This window comes from Equus asinus, chromosome 25 (assembly GCF_041296235.1).
Source record: "Equus asinus isolate D_3611 breed Donkey chromosome 25, EquAss-T2T_v2, whole genome shotgun sequence".
Classification (NCBI taxonomy): domain Eukaryota; kingdom Metazoa; phylum Chordata; class Mammalia; order Perissodactyla; family Equidae; genus Equus; species Equus asinus.
Window position 1 is genome coordinate 25,540,490 of NC_091814.1, and position 14,021 is coordinate 25,554,510.

A 14,021-nucleotide genomic window follows, 5' to 3' on the forward strand; every position below is an offset into this window, starting at 1 on the left:
GCAAATCATATATCTGATAAGGGGCTAATATCCAAAACACATAAAGAACCATATAATTCAATAGCAAGAAAACAAACAATCCAATGTGAAAACAGGCAGAAGATCTGAATAGACATTTTTCCAAAGAGATATACAGATGGTCAACAGGTACATAAAAAGATGTTCTACATCATTAATCATCAGGGAAAAGCAAATCAAAATCACAATGAGATATCACCTCACACCTGTCAGTACGGTGGTCATCACAAAGGCGAGAGATAACAAGAGTTGGCAAGGATGTAAGAAAAAAGGGAATCCTTGTGCACTGTTAATGGGAATGTAAACTGTTGTAGCCACTATGGAAAACAATATGGAGGTTTCTCAAAAAGTTAAAAACAGAACTGTCACATGATCCAGCAATTCCACTTCTGGGTATTTATCCAAGGAAAATGAAAACACTAACTTAAAAAGATATACGTACCCCTACCATCACTGCAGCATTATTTACAATAGCCAAGATATGGAACCAACCTAAGTGCCCATCAACGGATAAATAGATAAAGAAACTGTGGTGTGTACACACACACAGGCACACACACATACACAATGGAATATTATTCAGCCATAAAAAAGAATGAAATTTTGCCATTTGCAGCAACAAAGATGGACCTCAAGGACATTAGGTTAAATGAAACAAGTCAGAAGGAGAAAGACATTATCTTATAATATCTTATACGTGAAATCTAAATATATATATTACAAGCTCTTAGATATAGAGAACAGATCAGTGGTTGCCAGAGGCAGGGGGTGGGGTGGTTAGAGAAACTGGTGAACTGTTTTTCATTTTTTTTAGTTTAAAAGAAAGGAAAATATATATATATTTAATCCAATACATCCAAAATATTATTTCAAGTTAAAATCCATATAAACAATGAATAAATAAAAATTTAAAATATAATTTAAAAAAGTGAATGAGAATGACTGAGTAACAAATCCTTCTACAAGTCTGGAAGCTTCTAGTTTTCTGCTTTCAATAAAATTAAAGGGGATAAGTGGCAACTGGTTGATTCATAAAAATACATTCAGTTCTGACCTATAATAGGAAAGGTAAAAACTGAGTGACCTTGATATAACAAAGTCCTTCCATTCCCATCTACTTATGTCAACAGCATTTCTCAAAGTTTCTATCTACACAAGTGAAAAAATCTTATTCTAGCAACGTAATGATCCACTAATACATGAAATACCTGGGTGGGAAAGCTCCATCTATCTCACCAAGTTGCTTTTCAATGAAATTCTACCTTTTATGTTTAATTACTTATCAAAATGTATATCTACTTGCTTTGATTAACTTATGCTAATAACTGTAGCAATGCAATCCAAAAGAAATTAACACTGAAGAGACTTATGAGAACAGGAAATAAAATCATTCCAATGTACCTACAGATTTTTGTTACAGAAGGATGAAAGACCAATCAAGAAAAAATTTTCGAGCACAAAAATAATTGAAATTAAGTTAACATTTTTTGGGGAAAGTGGAACTGAAATATGATTTCAAGGAGAAAAAAGGAAAAATGAACATTTCTGACGCAAATAAGAGCTTCTTCATGTATTTTTAAACAAATGACAATAGGGCAAATTATTACAGTATTTAGAGCCCACCAAATACATTTAAAAGAATTGAACCAATTATTTTAAAATGTTAATATTTACAATATGTCAGAAATTAACATCCTTTACAACTCTTTACTCATATGGTGAAAAAAGCTAGCGTCAAAGCTACGTGATAGGATAAAGAATTTTCCAAAATTCTCTTAGCACTTATGGATGCAAACATGTTTGAAGACCACTGTCCAAAATCACAGGTCAGCGCTCTTAGCACCCCATTCTACCACAAGCTCTCTCTACATAGCCTGAGAGAGACTACCAACCTGCACAGGACAGACTGCTCACCCTCCACTCTCTGGAGGAAGCAGTCCTAGAGATGTCTGCAACTGGAACTTCCTAGAGGACAGAAAACAGAGGGTGTTTGCTGAGATAAGCTAAAATGGCTCTTGAGCCAAGAAAAAATAAAAGGCCAAAATGTCAGACTAGATAGCATACTTATGGAATGATTAAAACAATAAAGGACAACTCTACTTTACCTACACACAAAATTCTTAGGCTTCTACCATGTATGCACCAGGCAAAATTCTTACAAAATCCTCACAATAACATGCCGCAAGTCACACAAACGGCATGTGGCAGAACCTTCTGTCACTATTATTGTGAAAATGAATGTTCTATCAAAGTGAAGTGCGGGACCCCACGGGACAGGAAGGAAAGGCACTGCTGGGCACATGTCTCATAAGGTACTCGAGATTACTAGGTAGGGTATTGCAGGTTACTATAGAAAGTGTGGGAGGTTCAAAGATACTCTGACACTTTTCCTACAGTTTCAGAGTAACCATGTACACCATGGTTCTTTTTAACCATGTTTTTTAAACCATGTTCTTTAAAGAACCATGTTCTTTTTAAAAGAAACCCATGCAACAGAAAGATCATTTCCAATAGCCACGGGGAAAAACAAACTGATATTTTTAGAAATATTACCCTCTTCCATCGTCATTCAAAATTCTCAAAGCATACCAAATTTGTTTTATAACCAATGCCCCCATATCCAACAAATTACGACTGATGAGAGGCCTGGAAGCACAATGCTTTATATGATTCTTTATATTTTTCAGGCTATTGTGTTAAATAGTCTACTGTTGGTACTTTTACAGTTGTAAATACTTTGGCTTTCTCTGCACGAACTCTCAAGGTAGATTAACTCTTGCGGGCATGTGAACTGAATGCTGATTAGGACTTTTTCTGTCAACACCTTACAACTGTTACATCTTTTATTTTGTCTTTTAGGAAATCCTATTTTTTGCCTTTATTTTCACGTAAATTTGGCAGCTACTTCTTCATTTGGAAATATTTCACTTTCAAAAATAAAGTTTTGCCTTGCTGTTTTACGTAGGATTGAAAGAAAATTAATACATTTATGAAAATCAAATGATCAAATTACCTGTTAAAAAGATACTTGAAAATGTTTCCACTGTTAAGCCACTTTGTTGCTAAAAACTATGTGTACACCTATAAAACTCATAAATGGAAACAAACTTGCAAAATACTCCAAATGAGGATTTTCAGTGGGTTTTGAATCCACTAGTTGAAAAACTTTAAATGGAGTACCCCGGTTTGCAAAAACAACTGATAAACAACAGGGAAGATGAAAATTTTCTAGCTGGTTTTTAACAAAAGCCACTGCATAATTGGGGGATGGGTGTATTGTGATTCAGTAAACACAGCAAATGATGAGTTTCTTGTACTTGGATCTTTTTAGGGGATAACTTTTTCAAACAGTCATTAAATCAAGATTTAAAAGACTAAACTTAGAACCAAAAATTCAGCCTTGTATTATCACCAAGACTAATATTACCAAGATTTTCCAAGATCCATGAATCATCATGTATGAAACAAGATTTTGAAAAATAAAACATTCTTTAGTCACAAACAAAAAATACTTTAGTAAAAACCAAAAGGTTTTATGCTGTTTAAAAAACTCACAATTTTAAGTGTTTATTTCATTTTTCTCATCCTTTCATAATTTCTATTTTTGTTTTATATTTATATATAGATTATACTTACATAATTCATATATATACATGCTACATTATGATAAGAGATGATCAAATGCGTTAATGATAAGTTGACAGTGATAAAAATGGTCTACTGGACAAGATAGCACATGCATACACACTCTCACACCAAGTATACCCTTCAACCATTTTTATTGCTGTAAAAAATTGAGTCACACATCTAAAAGACCTTAGAAATCTAGAGCAGTTCCAACAGCACCATCTCAAGCCCACTAGCAAAAAAGGTAGAGTCTTCAGCAGTGAAATTCCCAAATGCAATCTGTGTCTATCACAGAACCTCATAAAAACAAGACTCAACAAAGAAGTGATGACATCAGGCAGAAGACCTAAGCAAACGCCATGTAGTGAGCAGGGGTTAGGTGACCACAGAGTGAGCATCAGAAACCACACTTCCAAGACAAACAAGGAGTAAAGGAGGAAGCAGCTAACCACAGGCACAGCTGAGGAAAGGCAACAGCAGGAGAGGAACTACTGAGGCTGTAAGACCTGCTGTTTCTTCTTCATTCCACTGCGCTAGGCACTGGCACAATGAACACGAGAGTTTCAGGCAGAGCAAAGAGCAAGTGGGAAGCTCCTTGGGCAGGGGGACAGCATGGGGTGCCAAGCATCGGGTGTGGCTAGAATAGAGAGAGCAAGGGGGAAAGTGGCAGGAGGTTAGCAGGGCCAGATCGGGCCAGGCCTTGATGGCCATGACAGCAATTTGGGGTGGCAGAAAGCACACAACACCAGCTCTGAGAAAAAGAACAGAAGGACCAAACCAGTTCCACAGCTCTGGGAGCACCTGATAGAAGGAGGCCATGGAATGAGTAGGCTGGCCAGATGGGGATGGCTGCTGAGGCTCCTGGAACAGGGCAATGGGAGCCAAGGAGACGTAAGTCCAGAGCACATTCCAGAACACTCCCAAAGCAGATGCTGACTCACGGTCAAGCTGAGCTGAGATGACAGCTCACATCTCTGAGGGGATTGCAATTTCCTCTCTTGGTCCATATTACTCATACAGTCAGACCAACCTCCCTAAAAATACCTATAAGGACTGCTCACTCCTTGTGGAGAGAGTTCAAAACAGGTATAGATTTAGAAAAGGGAAAATCCAAGTTCTATCACTTACTAGCAGTGCAATCTCAGGCAAGTCAAAAGTTCTCCTGACCTCATCTTCCACTGTCACCCACCAAGGGGATCACATCTGTCTGACTTCAAAGGGAAGAGAAAAGCAAATGCTTTCATGATAAACTGACTTGAGGATAAAAGTGGTTTAAGCAGCTTAGAACTATAAAATACTGACAGAGACTTTCTCTCCTGTTTCCTTATATCCTGACTTCCCCCCCACCCCAAGCATTTAATCCACTGTTCCGCACAATGACATCCACTCAACAAATATCTATTTAGTAATAAATACTAGGCTCTGAATAAGCAATATCCATGTATTACGGTTGGAGGGGCTTTTTATTTCTTGGTCATTGCAACATGAGTAACACAGTTAAATATGGTTTCAACTGTGGCTTCAAATCCTAATTCAAATAGTCTTAGAATTAAAAAATAAAAGGGTAGTTATAAATTACGGTCTGCCTAGCTCAGTACAATAAACACCAACACTTTATCAAACATTGTAACGGGCATTAAGGCACAAATAAATGAGCCACTCTTATAGAACTTTTATTACAGTGGCGGAGGCAGTCCACAATTAACCACAGTACAAGGCAAAATGTGGAAAACTCTGGGAACATTAGAGACAAAAAATGACTCTGATTAGGGAAATAGATAACAAAGTTCCCTGGAGGAAGTATTAGCAGAACTGAAGCCTTAAAAGGATTAGATAGAGGCCATTCCAAAGAGAAAACCACAAAGAAGGTTTCAGTGAAAGCAGCTCCATAGATGTGTTGGTGTGCATTTGGGTGTAGGGGAGGGGGATAAACAAAAGGGGGGAAATAAACAGTCTGGGACCACATCTGGGGGCTAAGGGGATATGCGCTGTGCTGAAATATATGACCTGTAGTCTGGGCAAAGGGGAGTCATCCAAGAAGGAGAATGACACAAGCAGAGCTCTAGCTAAAGAAGACCACTCTGAGAAGCTATTTTAAATTGGCCAAAGAAGTCACAAGGGCAATAACAGCAAAAATGAAGTGAGAGAATGGCATCTAAAGTTATGGATATAGGGGCCGGCCCCGTGGCCGAGTGGTTAAGTTCGCGCGCTCCGCTGCAGGCGGCCCAGTGTTTCGTTGGTTCGAATCCTGGGTGCCGGCATGGCACTGCTCATCAAACCACGCTGAGGCAGCGTCCCACATGCCACAACTAGAAGGATCCACAACGAAGAATATACAACTATGTACCGGGGGGCTTTGGGGAGAAAAAGGAAAAAATAAAATCTATAAAAAAAAATAAAGTTATGGATATATATGCAAGCAAAGAAATTTAAACTGGTTTTTTTTTCCCCTTCCAGGGTTAACTTCTTGCTCTCTCTAGACTTGTCCTTTAGGAGGAAATACAAGAATCTGGTTTTTAACATAGATCAGACTAACTTTCTCGACCCACTACAAAGTTTTAAGATGAGCTTTTAACAATGATCTGCCAGGTCAGCCTAGCAAAGCTGACTGTAAAGTTCTCTAATTCATCTTCTTTTATAAAAGAAACTAACAAATGTGATATATGGAGCTGCAATCACTCTTTTTGCCTTCTACAACCGAAATAATTTAGTCTGAGATAAAATACTTGTACTCAGGGCAGCGACAACATTAAGACAAATTAGAGCCCTCAAGAGAAGCTGAAGAAGGAGTTGTTTTTTTCTTATAAAGGAGGGATGGGAGAGGGGAGAAAACTATCAAGATCTCTACTGCGGGTCCGCCAGTACAAAGCAATCCGCATTTCCGCTTCCTTTCGGGTCAAGTATCTCTGACACCATTCTGTAGCTATTCCCAAGCAGCCCCTTTCCAAGCCTAAGGTATAAACATGTTCTTCCCAAATGCCTTAGTCCATTCCTAAACAAGGCAATGGCAAGGACCGAGCAGGGCTGGTCTAGCGCTGGCTCTGCCACCAAATCTATGATCTGAATACGTTATTTCTCTCATCTATAAGCGATGAGACTAAGAGTTGAACTCCAGAGGCTCTGAGGTTCCTTCTAGCTCTAAAATTGTCATTTCTGATGATGCTCTTAGGCCCTTTGCCTTCTCCCAAATTCCCTTAACAGACACACAAACAAATAACAGGGGGCAGAGAACCAACCTTGCTTCTAGAGCCTCCTACACCACAAGATTCAAGCTTGAGACTTCCAAAGGAGGTCCAGTTTGTTGATGCTGACCATCCTTTAAAAAAAAAAAAAAAAAAAAACTCCTGTCCTTGGAGTAATAACAGAATCAAGATATAATTGCAGCAAACTGACTACAATATGGAATTATTTTATTATTTTTTATTTTTTTTGGTGAGGAAGACTGGTCCTGAGCAATCGTCTATTTTATGTGGGATGCCACCACAGCGTGGCTTGACGAGTGATGCTAGGTCTGTGCCTGGAATTCAAACCTGTGAACCCTGGGCCTCCAAAGCAGAGCCCACAAACTTAACCACTATGCCACCAGGCTGCCCCAATATAGAATTTTAGAATTCCAATGCTCCTTTGGACTTTTCTTCACAAAAACAAAAAATTATAAAATAGTCTTAAACGGTGACAAAGTATTTATCAATGCCCAAAGTGTATAACATGCTTTGAAACCTACATGCAAACGGACTCGTTCTTGGGAGTTTCTATAGTCTTCCTCCTTAAGGAAAAATGGGACAGCAGAGTTAGCTACTCCCATGATGGCTCACTACCAGCTCCCACTGGACAGGTTAGGGAAGTAACTCTTGCAACTTAGATTATCAACCGAGAACAGGTGATGACTGAGGAACACACAAGAAGAACAAGAACAGGGCAATTTCACCTTTCAGGATCTCAGTTTCCACCTCTGTAATGACTAAATTACTCAGAGAATTACCAAAGTCATTTTGTTTCTAAATGCTACACTCACCTGCCAATTTTAGTCTCCGTCCCCCTAGGAGGACTGGACCTCAGTTTAATATTTGGGACCAACTATATGCCAGGCATTGTGGTAGGAGCGCTGGGAAGACAGCCAGGAACAACGAAAAAAGGTCCCTTGCAACAGGAATTGCTATGGAAAGTGGGGGGTCAAGAATAATTCCAGAAGAACAGGTAAAGCTTCCTGAACGAGCCAGCATCCTGGTTTTGCTTCCAAGTACTAGTAACAGCAGTGGTAAAGAACAGGCTAAAAGTTGAAAAATGAAAAAATGCATTCAACTAGGGGGAAATGCAACATCAACTTCTGGGACCTAGGCAGATACCTAGCCCTAGGAGCCAGGGACGAGATTAACTTAAAGAAGTTCCACGGAGCCAGCTGCCGTGCCTGGGCCCCAGGCGCCAAAGTAGTCCAGAACTGGAGGGGAAAACGTAAAACCAAAATGGAGGAGGGGCTACGGCAGAGCCGGCTCCGGAACGAAAACCTCGTGGCTCGCTTCTCATGGCGCCAACCAGCCTTCCAGCTCCGCTCTCCCCAGTCCTGGGAGGCATCACCCCGCCTCGCCGACCCCAGCGCGCAGCACCCATCTCTCGCAGGAGCCCCTTGAGGAGCCCGTGCCCTAAATGAAGTTGGAGGTTGTTAGAACGGTAGGGGAAACAAATAGCCACATCTTAAAGGCAGTTAGGGGAGCAAAGAAACATCTGGGAGGACTCCAGCCTTCTCCACTTGCATTAAAAGCCCAGGGTAAAGCTAGGAGAGCATTTCTCTAGTCTCTCCTTGTCTTGCTCCGAGGGGAGTCATTCCCCCAGAGGGTGACCCCTTTCCGCGGATGCAAGACGGGTACGCCCCAGACATCGGAGAGCACAGAGCCAGTACAACTTTCTCATTGAAGCCGACCACGCTTCCTCTTATCACCATAAAACAGAGAAGCCCCGACTACTCTTATGTCATTGATGTCACCGCACCTATTTGGGTCTCAGGATTTTACCCGGAAACCCCTGCAATCCCCAGCTCCAGCTCAAGTCGGGCTCCCCTTCCCCGGGACGCCGCCTCGCGCGTTCTCGCAGCCCTCCGGGCTTTCCGGCTCGCTCCGCCCTCGGCGCCGGAGCTGCGCGGCCGGGCAGGCTCACCCAGGCAAGGCTGGGGGAAGGGGGTGCCTCGGGGGCTCATTGGGGACCCCGCTTAAAGCCCTCTCCCCCAACATCGCACTTACAAAACAATAAGCATCCGCTTTCTCTGCCCCTCCCCCACAGGACCCCCGCCACGAGTTACCGCCGCGGGGGAGAAAAGCGAGGGGGAGCGCGCCAGCCCTGTGATCCGTGGCCGGCGTACCCCTGGAACCTCAATGGCCCGGGTCCCTGCCCTCCCGTCCATCCCCCGCCGCGGAGCCCAGAGTCCGCACCGGGAAGACTCGGCGCTGGAGCGCGGCCAGGAGCCGAGGCGCGCGGGCCACGCGGTGGCTGCAGCAACTGACACGGCCCGCGGCCGCCGGCCACATGCGCCGCCGCCAGGCCCGGGCCGGGGAGGGGAGGGGAGCGCGGCCCCGCCGTACCTTGCCGCTGGCCGTGCCCCCACTGACGCCGATCAGGAAGGGCTCGCCGCCGTTGGGCTGCTGGTGGTTCTGCAGGGTCTGCTCGCTGTCCCCAGCCATGGCTCGCGCCGCCCCTCCTCCCGCTGTCTGTGCGAACAGACGCACGCTTTCCCGCCCGCGCCCGCGCCCGCGCCGGGCTCCCTCCGCTTCCCGCAGCCGCCGCTGGGCGCTGCCCGGCTCGAGGCTGCCGCCGCTCGCTGCGAGCCGCTCGGATCCCGGTGGTGGGGCTGGGTTTCCCGGAGCCGACGAGAGCCTTCCTCTGCCCGCAGCGGCTGGCCCGGTTTACATCCCAGGCAGAGGTCAGCGTGATGCTGCTGCTCCAATCCGGGCGGGCACCGCGCTGCTATTCGCCGAGGCGGAGGCGGCGAGGCGTCTGGCCCCAGCCTCCGCCCCTCCCGGGCCCCGCCGCCGCCCGAGGTCTCTGGGAAAGGTGTGCGCCCGACCCTCCTCCCTACCCACCCGGTTAACCCTTTTCCCGACGACCTTCGGCGGACGAGGGAAAAGAAACGAGCGTTCTGCCTTTGAATGTGGTATGCGACCACCTACTTCAAAAGGAATAAGAAGCTAGAAGGGCAGATGGAATAATAGAGGGGATGCCCCAGGTCCGAGAAGCAGAATTAGAACAAGCTTGGAAGATGAAGATGAAACAAAGAGTTAATCTCATTTACCCATTATCCAAGCTAAAAACTTGTGTTTTCCGAAAAGGAGAATTTTTTCCCCTTCCATTTGCCAGAAGAATATGTCAGCCGCTGGCTTTAAACATTTCCTCTCTTGGAAACCCCCAAACACCATCCTCCTAAACAGGCGGCTCCCTAGAGTCCTCCCTGAGAAGGGTAGTTTGAGGGGTTTATCTGAAGGGCGCCCCCCCTCCTGACATCAACGCCCTTTTGAACCACCATTTGAAATCCCAAATACTGAGGTTCCTGCGGAGTTAGTGTTTGTGGAAACATGAAAATAATATGTAATGCCATGTTGACCCATTAATACCTTTCATTGAACTGGTTTTTAAGAGACGGGCAATTAGTCACTTGGTTGGAAAGGCGGTACTTGCTGGTGACTCGGGGCAGTCTCCACCTCTGGAGCCAGATTTCTGGGTTCACGTGCAGTTCCTTGAGCAAGTGGCTTAATCTCCCTGTGCCTCAGTGTTTTCATCTGTTAAATGGGAATAATAATGGCTGTCACATCCTAGGGTTGTTATATTAAATGAATTATATTTAAAGTTCTTAGAATAGTGCCTGGCACAGTCTACACTGTATATAAGTGTTCGAAGAGAAAAGGTCCCTAAAGGGCTGAAACTGGAAAGGGAACTTTTGTTGGGGTACAGGGGAGAGACGTAGGACTATACTAGTAATTTGTAGCCTCTGTCCTGTGAACCTAGGACTGGTATCAATGAGCTGATGGGGGTCCTACAGATATTAGCATTCTCTTTTTAAAACTTAGTAAATTACCTTAAATTCAGAAATATTTGAAAAAATTACTAAGGACAGTTAAGAGTATTAGAGAACACAAATGTTCTTTTCACTTTTGAAATAGTTCAGGTCACTATCCCAAACTAAACTCCACAGAAGCTCAGACAGGAAACAAACATGGGGAGAGTGGCTCCCTGGTACCCAGAGGCAGGCATTTAGGAGAGGTTAGCTGGAAGGAGGGTATCTTACCAAATGGCTGTGGGGGAGGTGGGTTTTAGCTGATTCATGAGTCTGCCTCTTCTCCCCCAAAATCTTTTCTCCAATAAAGAGATGTAATGGGCCTTCAAGGACTTTTGCAGAGTCTTTCATAGCCCAAGATAAGGCCTGTTGGAACTTGGAACTTGATGGATCCATGGGTAAGGGTAGCTTAGAGGAAGAAGAGGAGGTTAAAAGGACACCACATCCTCCATGAGCTTTTCCCAAATCCCCACCTTCCTTATCATTCCTATCACTTGTTTCCACTGTATTTTATTGTACAAATTTTCAAACATAAAGTTGAAAGATTTTACAGTAAACACTGATATACCCACCACTAGATTCTACAATTAATATTGTACTATGCTTACTTTATCACACTAGTCATCTACCCATCGCTCTATGCATCACATTTTTATTACAGTATTTGTTTCTCTTTGCTTTGTTAGTTTTAAGTGGCTTACTCTGAACTGGTTGATACATTTCTTGCTTTTTTTTTTTTTAATTACTATATCCTCAGTACCTAGAACAGTTTCCGGCACATAGTAGGGTCTTTACATTTGTTTAATGAATGACAAGACACCAGGTCTCATTTCTATATTCCCAAGGCCCACTGAGCAGAATGACTGGCAAGTAGGAAGCATTCAATACATTTGTCAAATGAATGAATGAATGAACAAATGAACGAATATGGAAGAGGTAACAAAGTACCAACAAGTAAACTTCACTTTCACCATTTTGGAATGATAAGTGGTATTTGCTAGATTGTATTTATGTGACTACTACTCTTCTTTCTGAATGTTTTGTTTTCCTGGCATTCCAGGTAACTGTTTACATCTAGTCCTAGTGTGTGCATCTCTTAACTAGTTGAACTAACTTATTAACTGAGCTAACTCATTACAGTTATCTGTATCCTGTTTAATAATAATAATATTTGACCTCTGTGCATGAGTCAATATACATAAATGTGCTCGGACAGAAACAAAAGCTGTCTACATAAATCTAAGGCCTGATTAGCAAAGGACGTCCAGCTGCACTCCCTGTTTTCACTGTGCTGCTTTCCTCTCTCTTCTCTGTTCCTAGTGCTGGCTTACCCACACATAAGGAAGTTACCCACGTCCATTTAAATTAATAAGGGTATTCACAGCACTGGTCGCCTCAACAAGGACTTTTGCATCTCTGCTCTCTATAAAGCAAGGCAGGCTGTCTGTGCTATTCCCTGTGCTGTGTCATCCTCTCTTGGGAGCCTGGTCACCAAATCCCATAGCTAGGGATGTTCAAATCACGCTGGAGCCTACTGTAGCAATTACACTGCAGATTCTGAATTAAGTGATTTCCAGCTGTCCTTCCCCTCCCACTAAGAAAAAAACCAAACATTTTCACTAAAATCCAGAGTTAGAACAGATTCAAGGGAACACATTTTCTCGGTATCTGTGACCATTTTTTTAAAACATATATACAGATTTCAGTCTGATCAAGTTCTGGCCTGGTTAACATTCGGGTATGAAGTCAGCATGAGTATGCAACTGCAGCTGTAGCCAAAGAACAATTAGAGACATTGCTGTTGACAGTCATCTGTCTGCCTGCCTTCTCTCCTTAAGTTGCCATAGTTCCGAACCAGACAAAAAATGCTACATTTTGTCTCTAACTGAAAAGTTCCACCTCCAGGTGCCTCATGCACTGTGGTTAATTCTCTGATTGCTTATCACGTTTCCCAACCGGAAAAAAATGTTATCACACTTCAGCATGTCTCTGAAGCATTTTTGTTCTCTGTATTGCCTTTCTAACTACCTTCTGCCTTTTATCAATCAGCAATTGCTTTGACGGATCATAAATACAGTTCTGAAAAGATGAACAGATGATATTAAAGCTACTTCATCATCTAGCTCTGTGATCTTAATCAATCACACTCTCAGATACTGTTAGGCAACACGATATAGCACAGTCTCAGACCAGCAGCATAAGCAGCATCTGGGAATGCAGATGCTCGGGCTACACCCCGGGACTAGGGGATCTGAAACTCTGTGGGTAGAGCCCAGCAGTCTGTGTGGTAAGCCCTCCAGGTGACTCTGGTGCCCACAAAAGTTTGAGAATTACTGATCTTGTGGAAAGAAGACAATGAGCTCTGTTAGAAAAGCAAGGTTTACCTCCTTGCTTTGTTATTAACTTTGTAACCCTTGACAAGTTACTTAATTTCTATAAACCTCAGTTTGTTCAACTGTTAAAAGATAGGCTTGTAGGACGGTTGTGAAAATCATGGATCTATATTGGCACATAGTAGTTGTTAAATAAATATTTCCCTTCCCCTTCTATTTCTATCACAGCTCTCGGATTTATCACAGAAGTTCCACCATTTAGGGATGAGGAATTCCAAAGGCAAGAATTCCTAATCCCCAAGGACACTTTAAAGTAAAAATTAAAAGATAACATTGAGAATAGGCAAATTTATAGAGATGGAAAGTAGATTAGTGGTTGCCTATGTCTAGGGAGGTTGGGGGAAATGGAGAATGCCTGCTGATGGGTCCAGGATTTCTTTTTAGGGTAAAGGAAATGTTCTAAAATTGATTGTTGTGATCGTTGCACAACTTTGAATATCATAAGAACCATTGAATTGTACAATTTAAATTGGTGAATTGTACAGTATGTGAATTATATCTCAATAAAGCTGGTTAAAAAATAAGTCTCAACCAGCAGGCTAGGAGGGGAAAGAGATTTTTTTTTTTTTTGAGGAAGATTAGCCCTGAGCTAACTGCTGCCAATCCTCTTCTTTTTGCTGAGGAAGACGGGCCCTGAGCTAACATCCGTGCCCATCTTCCTCCACTTTATAGGTGGGACGCCTACCACAGCATGGCGTGCCAAGCGGTGCCATGTCCGCACCCGGAATCCGAACCGGCGAACCCTGGGCCGCCGAAGTGGAACATGTGCACTTAACCACTGTACCACCAGGCGGCCCCAGGGAAAGAGATTTTTAGGAATTGGGAACAGAAATGGGCAAAGGCACAGAGAAAAGACTGAGAATTAAAAAGATAATGTCATAGGACTTCGTAGCCTATAAAACATTACACAAACACAAGTTTTTACTTTTGTTAAATTCAACATA

At 43.0% G+C, this 14,021-nt stretch overlaps 1 protein-coding gene across 2 annotated transcripts in view; it reads right to left on the reverse strand.

Moving 5' to 3' along the window:
- UCK2 (uridine-cytidine kinase 2) overlaps positions 1–9,671 on the reverse strand; it is a 77,685-nt gene extending 68,014 nt beyond the window's left edge. The window contains exon 1 of one of the 2 annotated variants that reach the window (XM_014841149.3): positions 9,219–9,671. In XM_014841149.3, the coding sequence (XP_014696635.1) occupies positions 9,219–9,317 (99 nt within the window). In that variant the 5' untranslated portion in view covers positions 9,318–9,671. Of the gene's footprint in view, positions 1–9,068; positions 9,183–9,218 lie in introns of those variants that run through there. The other variant, XM_044758800.2, reaches the window with a different exon arrangement.
- Positions 9,672–14,021: the final 4,350 nt, after the last annotated feature.